Here is an 8,876-nt window from a genome sequence, read left to right as displayed (position 1 = left end):
AGAATTCAATTGTTTCTCATGTAGTTGTTTTGTTTTGTTTTGTACAAACTGCATCATGACTATAAAACCAGTAAAATAAGGCCAGTCAAGAATTCTTTAATGGGGGACATTTATTCAAGAAAGTATGAAGAAGCTGCTGTTTGACAGAGAGGCAGCTCACAGGAGGTACCGTCGAAGCATTAACATTACATCACTTCATAAAACTACTGTAGTTTGTCCAATCGTATTATTTTTGTACAATATCAGACATCTGGAAGTTTCTTTTTTATCATGACATGTTTTTTATATTTTCATAATATTTGTAATATTTGACAACAACTCGCCGTTCCAATTCCATCGGTTGCAAAATATCACTTGGTATAAAAATGATTTTAAAAAAACTACAAAAATAAAAAATGTTTAAGGGTGAAATGGAGAGTTGGCGTATAGAGGCACATTTATTCAAGAAAATATGGAGAAGCTGCGGGCCAAACATAAATCATGATCATAAATTGATTAAAGTTCACTGTATTTTTGATTTAAATATATATAGTGAGTCATATTAGACTCCAGTTTTTGACGTTAAATGGAGAAGCACAGTAGTTGATGATTGGCAACCATAAATGTATTTCTGAATAAAAGTGACAATAATCCTTTGTTTACCTAGAACGTTTGGTCAGCCGCAGCGAGAGCCAAGCGGCTGGCGTGCTCGATGTAGTCGAAGGCCTGGAAGTTGACGGCCAGCTCGCTCCACTTGGTGAAGTTACTCATCTTCTTGTCTCCGATGCTCACCACAAAGTTCTTCAGCGACAGGCAAGGACGGTCGATGCTGCGGTACACCATCATGGAGCCCCAGTCCTGGTCACATACCATATTTTACTACTTTACACCATCATGGAGCCCCAGTCCTGGTCACATACCATATTTTACTACTTTACACCATCATGGAGCCCCAGTCCTGGTCACATACCATATTTTACTACTTTACACCATCATGGAGCCCCAGTCCTGGTCACATACCATATTTTACTACTTTACACCATCATGGAGCCCCAGTCCTGGTCACATACCATATTTTACTACTTTACACCATCATGGAGCCCCAGTCCTGGTCACATACCATATTTTACTACTTTACACCATCATGGAGCCCCAGTCCTGGTCACATACCATATTTTACTACTTTACACCATCATGGAGCCCCAGTCCTGGTCGCATACCATATTTTACTACTTTACACCATCATGGAGCCCCAGTCCTGGTCACATACCATATTTTACTACTTTACACCATCATGGAGCCCCAGTCCTGGTCACATACCATATTTTACTACTTTACACCATCATGGAGCCCCAGTCCTGGTCGCATACCATATTTTACTACTTTACACCATCATGGAGCCCCAGTCCTGGTCACATACCATATTTTACTACTTTACACCATCATGGAGCCCCAGTCCTGGTCACATACCATATTTTACAACTTTACACCATCATGGAGCCCCAGTCCTGGTCGCATACCATATTTTACTACTTTACACCATCATGGAGCCCCAGTCCTGGTCACATAGCATATTTTACTACTTTACACCATCATGGAGCCCCAGTCCTGGTCACATACCATATTTTACTACTTTACACCATCATGGAGCCCCAGTCCTGGTCACATACCATATTTTACTACTTTACACCATCATGGAGCCCCAGTCCTGGTCGCATACCATATTTTACTACTTTACACCATCATGGAGCCCCAGTCCTGGTCGCATACCATATTTTACTACTTTACACCATCATGGAGCCCCAGTCCTGGTCGCATACCATATTTTACTACTTTACACCATCATGGAGCCCCAGTCCTGGTCACATACCATATTTTACTACTTTACACCATCATGGAGCCCCAGTCCTGGTCACATACCATATTTTACTATTTTACACCATCATGGAGCCCCAGTCCTGGTCACATACCATATTTTACTACTTTACACCATCATGGAGCCCCAGTCCTGGTCGCATACCATATTTTACTACTTTACACCATCATGGAGCCCCAGTCCTGGTCGCATACCATATTTTACTACTTTACACCATCATGGAGCCCCAGTCCTGGTCGCATACCATATTTGACTACTTTACACCATCATGGAGCCCCAGTCCTGGTCACATACCATATTTTACTACTTTACACCATCATGGAGCCCTAGTCCTGGTCGCATACCATATTTTACTACTTTACACCATCATGGAGCCCCAGTCCTGGTCGCATACCATATTTTACTACTTTACACCATCATGGAGCCCCAGTCCTGGTCGCATACCATATTTTACTACTTTACACCATCATGGAGCCCCAGTCCTGGTCACATACCATATTTTACTACTTTACACCATCATGGAGCCCCAGTCCTGGTCACATACCATATTTTACAACTTTACACCATCATGGAGCCCCAGTCCTGGTCACATACCATATTTTACTACTTTACACCATCATGGAGCCCCAGTCCTGGTCACATAGCATATTTTACTACTTTACACCATCATGGAGCCCCAGTCCTGGTCACATACCATATTTTACTACTTTACACCATCATGGAGCCCCAGTCCTGGTCACATACCATATTCTACTACTTTACACCATCATGGAGCCCCAGTCCTGGTCACATACCATATTTTACTACTTTACACCATCATGGAGCCCCAGTCCTGGTCACATACCATATTTTACTACTTTACACCATCATGGAGCCCCAGTCCTGGTCGCATACCATATTTTACTACTTTACACCATCATGGAGCCCCAGTCCTGGTCACATACCATATTTTACTACTTTACACCATCATGGAGCCCCAGTCCTGGTCGCATACCATATTTTACTACTTTACACCATCATGGAGCCCCAGTCCTGGTCACATACCATATTTTACTACTTTACAACTCAAACTGCACGTACTATTTCAACTTCTATAAAAACTATTATGGTATACTGTAACATTACTGTAACGCTACTGTAACATTAGCGTGATGATACTGTAACATTACTGTGATTTTACTGTAACATAACTGTAACATTACTGTGACGTTGCTGTAACATTACTGTGACGTTACTGTAACATTACTGTGATGCTACTGTAACATTACTGTGCCATTACTGTAACATTACTGTGATGTTACTGTAACATAACTGTAACATTACTGGGGCGTTACTGTAACATTAGTGTGGTGTTACTGCAAAAATTACTGTAACTTAACTCTAACATTACTGTGACGGTACTGTAACATTCATGTGATGTTACTGTAATATTACTGTAACAATACTGGGGCGTTACTGTACCAATAGTGTGGTGTTACTGCAAAATTACTGTAACATTACTGTAACGTTACTGTGAAATTGATATAACGTTACTATAACATAACTGCAACATTATTGTAACATTACTGTGATGTTACTGTAACATAAATGTAAAATTACTGTGGCATTACTGCAACATAACAGTAACGTTACCGTAACATAACTGTAACATTATCGTGATGTTACTGTAACGCTACTGTAACATTACTGTAATCTTACTGTAACATAACTTAACAGTTACAGTAACATTATTGTAACATAGCTGTACTGCTACTATGGTGTTACTGTAACATAACTGTAACATCACTGTAACATTATTGTAATGTTACTGTAACATTTCTGTAATATTCCTGTAACATAAATGTAACATAACTGTACAGTTACTGTAATGTTACCGTAACATTAGTGTAACATAACTGTAATGTTACTGGGACATTGCTGTGATATAACTAATGTTATTCTAATGTTACTGTAACATTACTGTAACATTACTGTGTAACGTTACTGTTATATTAATGTGAATTAGTGTATTAATACTGTAACGTTAATGTAATTTTACTGTAACATTACAGTCATGGTACTGTAATGTTACTTTAATGTTACTGTAACATTCCTGTACGGTTACTGTGATATTACTATAATGTTACTGTAACATAACTGTAACATTACTGTAACATTACTGTAATGCTACTGTAACATTACTGTAATCTTACTGTAACATAACTTAACAGTTACAGTAATGTTACTGGAACATTATTGTAACATTGCTGTACTGCTTCTATGGTGTTACTGTAACATAACTGTAACATTAATGTAATGTTACTGTAACATTTCTGTAATATTCCTGTAACATAAATGTAACATAACTGTACAGTTACTGTAATGTTACCGTAACATTAGTGTAACATAACTGTAATGTTACTGGGACATTGCTGTGATATAACTAATGTTATTCTAATGTTACTGTAACATTACTGTAACATTACTGTGTAACGTTACTGTTATATTAATGTGAATTAGTGTATTAATACTGTAACGTTAATGTAATTTTACTGTAACATTACAGTCATGGTACTGTAATGTTACTTTAATGTTACTGTAACATTCCTGTACGGTTACTGTGACATTACTATAATGTTACTGTAACATAACTGTAACATTACTGTAACATTACTGTAATGCTACTGTAACATTACTGTAATCTTACTGTAACATAACTTAACAGTTACAGTAATGTTACTGGAACATTATTGTAACATTGCTGTACTGCTTCTATGGTGTTACTGTAACATAACTGTAACATTAATGTAATGCTACTGTAACATTTCTGTAATATTTCTGTAACATAAATGTAACATAACTGTACAGTTACTGTAATGTTACCGTAACATTAGTGTAACATAACTGTAATGTTACTGGGACATTGCTGTAATATAACTAATGTTATTTTAATGTTACTGTAACATTACTGTAACTGTACAGTTATGTTACATTTATGTTACAGGAATATTACAGAAATGTTACAGTAACATTACATTAATGTTACAGTTATGTTACAGTAACACCATAGAAGCAGTGAATTAGTGTATTAATACTGTAACGTTAATGTAATGTTACTTTAATGTTACTGTAACATTCCTGTACGGTTACTATGACATTACTATAATGTTACTGTAACATAACTGTAACATAACTGTAACATTACTGTAATGCTACTGTAACATTACTGTAATCTTACTGTAACATAACTTAACAGTTACAGTAATGTTACTGGAACATTATTGTAACATTGCTGTACTGCTTCTATGGTGTTACTGTAACATAACTGTAACATTAATGTAATGTTACTGTAACATTTCTGTAATATTCCTGTAACATAAATGTAACATAACTGTACAGTTACTGTAATGTTACCGTAACATTAGTGTAACATAACTGTAATGTTACTGGGACAGTGCTGTAATATGACTAATGTTATTCTAATGTTACTGTAACATTACTGTAACGTTACTGTTATATTAATGTGAATTAGTGTAATAATACTGTAACGTTAATGTAATTTTACTGTAACATTACCGTCATGGTACTGTAATGATACTTTAATGTTACTGTAACATTCCTGTACAGTTACTGTGACATTACTGTAATGTTACTGTAACATAACTGTAACGTTACTGTGACATTACTGTAGTGTACATTTAACGTTACTGAAACAATACTGTTGTATCACTGTGATTTTACTGTAGCGGTACTATAACGTTATTGTAACGTTCCTGTGACATAACTGTAATGTGACAGTAACATTACTGTCACATTACTGTAATGTTACTGTAATATTCCTGTAACATAACTGCAACAACGTTACTGTAATATTTCTGTAACATTACTTTAATGCTACTGTAGCATTCCTGTAACATAACTGTAACGGTACTATAACGTTACTGTAACATTCCTGTAACATAACTGTAATGTGACAGTAACATTACTGTAACGTTACTGTAACATTACTGTAATATACTGTAACATTCCTGTAACATAACTGTAACGGTACTATACTGTTACTGTAACGTTACTGTAATATTTCTGTAACATAACTTTAATGTTACTGTAGCATTACCGTAACGTTACTGTAATATCAAACTCTGAATGGTCGTGTCTCAGGAAAGAGGAATAAAAAAAGTTGGAACAAGTCTTCAAGTGGAATTAAAGACAATCTTGCAACTGGACTGAGTACAACACCTAGAACCGGTTCTACCTGGCCACAGTTCTTGCATGCGACGGTGCCGTTGGTCTCGTAGTCCAGCAGACGTTCTTCAAGAGCCACGTTTCCTTTCCGGATGTAAAGTTCACTGCAAGGAATGTTTGGTTGCATTTCAGAATGGTTTGCAGTTCCAGGACAGAAAGAACAGTCACACCTCCAAATATTACCTTTGTGCTCCCAGTTCTTTGGACAAATAGCACACGCCTCTAAAGTCAGACTAGGACTTCAGTTCAGTGAGCATCCAAGGCCAACGTGGAAATGTGCCAACAAAGCCATAAATGTACAAACCCCGTTTCCATATGAAATGAGAAATGGTGTTAGATGTAAATATAAACGGAATACAATGATTTGCAAATCATTTTCAAGCCATATTCAGTTGAATATGCTACAAAGACAACATATTTCATGTTCAAACTCATAAACATTTTTTTGTTTTGCAAATAATCATTAACTTTATAATTTGATGCCAGTAACACGTGACAAAGAAGTTGGGAAAGGTGGCAAAAAAGACTGATAAAGTTGAGGAATGCTCATCAAACACTTATTTGGAACATCCCACAGGTGAACAGGCTAATTGGGAACAGGTGGGTGCCATGATTGGGTATAAAAGTAGATTCCATGAAATGCTCAGTCATTCACAAACAAGGACGGGGCGAGGGTCACCACTTTGTCAACAAATGCGTGCGCAAATTTTTGAACAGTTTAAGAAAAACCTTTTTCAACCAGCTATTGCAAGGAATTTCACCATCTACGGGTTCAGAGAATCTGGAGAAATCACTGCACGTAAGCAGCAAAGCCCGTGACCTTCCATCCCTCAGGCTGTACTGCATCGATAAGCGACATCAGTGTGTAAAGGATATCACCACATGGGCTCAGGAACACTTCAGTGAACCACTGTCAGTAACTACAGTTGGTCGCTACATCTGTAAGTGCAAGTTAAAACTCTACTATGCAAAGCCAAAGCCATTTATCAACAACACCCAGAAACGTCGCCGGCTTCGTTGGGCCCGAGCTCATCTAAGATGGACTGATACAAAGTGGGAAAGTGTTCTGTGGTCTGACGAGTCCACATTTCACATTGTTTTTGGAAACTGTGGACGTCGTGTCCAAAGAGGAAAAGAACCATCCGGATTGTTCTAGGGTGAAAGTGTAAAAGGCAGCATGTGTGATGGTATGGGGGTGTATTAGTGGCCAAGACATGGGTAACTTACACATCTGTGAAGGCACCATTAATGCTGAAAGGTACATACAGCTTTTGGAGCAACATATGTTGCCATCCAAGCAACGTTATCATGGACGCCCCTGCTTATATCAGCAAGACAATGCCAATCCATGTGTTACAACAGCGTGGCTTCATAGTAAAAGAGTGCGGGTACTAGACTGGCCTGCCTGTAGTCCAGACATTGAAAATGTGTGAAGGCTAAAATATGAGTTGAACAACTTAAGCTGTACATCAAGCAAGAATGGGAAATAATTCCACTTCAAAAATGTGTCTCCTCAGTTCCCAAACCTTTACTGAGTGTTGTTAAAAGGAAAAGCCATGTAACACAGTGGTAAAAATGCCTTTTTTGCAATGTGTTGCTGCCATTAAATTCTAAGTTCAGGATTATTTGCAAAAAATAACAGTTTCTCAGTGTGAACATGAAATATCTTGTCTTTGCAGTCTATTCAATTGAATATAAGTTGAAGAGGATTTGTTGTATTCTCTTTTTATTTACCATTTACACAACGTGACAACTTCACTAGATTTGGGTTTTGTACACACGTTTGTTAGAATAATTTTATCTAAGTTACCACAAAAAACTTTGTGTTGAAATGAGTTTGAACCTACCAAGCAGAAGGCTTGTAAAACTGCACTGTGTAGGATGGGAAGCAACATGAAGGTGTTTCTGTTTCTTTCATGTATTGTAATCAAGAGAAAGATATTGTTTTGACCCAAGAACTACAAAGCGGAGAGAAGGCAGGATCTGCCCAAGTTCCTGACGACCTCTTTTTGAACTGTTTTACCAACCTCTTTTTTGAACCGACCTTTTCTGTGAACTCTTTACGACCCTCGTCCCTTAGAAACAGCTGTTGTCAGGTGCTCAGGGAAGGTCCAAATAAAAGAAGGAGCCGTGCAATCTTTTGACAGAGCGTGCTGAGACACTGTACAAGAGTACACTGTAAAATTACTGTAACATTACTGTGATGTTACTGTAACATTATGGTAGCATAAGTGTAACATTACTGAGACGTTACTGTAACATTACTGGGATGTTACTGTAACATTAGTATGGTGTTACTGTAAAATGACTAACATAACTGTAACATTACTGTGATGTTACTGTAACATTATCAGTTACTGTAACATTACTGTAACATAACTGTGACATTACTGTAACGTTACTAAACCGAACTGTAACATTACTGTGATGTTGCTCTGATGTTACTGTAACATTACTGTGACATTACTGTAACATTGTGATGTTACTGTAAAATCACTGTAACATAACTGTAACGTTACTAAACATAACTGTTACGTTACTGTAACATAACTGCATTATTATTGTAACATTACTGTAACATAAATGTAACATTACTGTGACGCTACTGTAACATAACTGCAACATTATTGTAACATTACTGAAACATAAATGTAACATTACTGTGACGTTACTGTAACATTAATGTGATGTTACTGTAACATAACTGTAGTGTTACTGTAGTAACTGTAGTGTTACAGTTAACGTTAATAAGACATAACTGTAATGTTACTGTAACATAACTGCAATATTATTGCAA

General features: G+C 37.1%; 1 protein-coding gene across 3 annotated transcripts in view; it reads right to left on the bottom strand.

Moving 5' to 3' along the window:
• Positions 1-525: 525 nt before the first annotated feature.
• ifih1 (interferon induced with helicase C domain 1) overlaps positions 526-8,876 on the bottom strand; it is a 107,713-nt gene continuing 99,362 nt past the window's right edge. For all 3 annotated transcript variants that reach the window (XM_061971764.2, XM_061971766.2, XM_061971765.2), the window contains 2 exons: positions 6,090-6,183; positions 526-837 (listed from right to left, as the gene is read on the bottom strand). In XM_061971764.2, the coding sequence (XP_061827748.1) occupies positions 643-837; positions 6,090-6,183 (289 nt within the window). In that variant the 3' untranslated portion in view covers positions 526-642. The remainder of the gene's footprint in view (positions 838-6,089; positions 6,184-8,876) is intronic.

This window comes from Nerophis lumbriciformis, linkage group LG13 (genome assembly GCF_033978685.3).
Source record: "Nerophis lumbriciformis linkage group LG13, RoL_Nlum_v2.1, whole genome shotgun sequence".
Lineage (NCBI taxonomy): Eukaryota > Metazoa > Chordata > Actinopteri > Syngnathiformes > Syngnathidae > Nerophis > Nerophis lumbriciformis.
The sequence above is the reverse complement of the archived record's forward strand: the minus strand, read 5'-3'. Positions and strand labels throughout refer to the sequence as shown.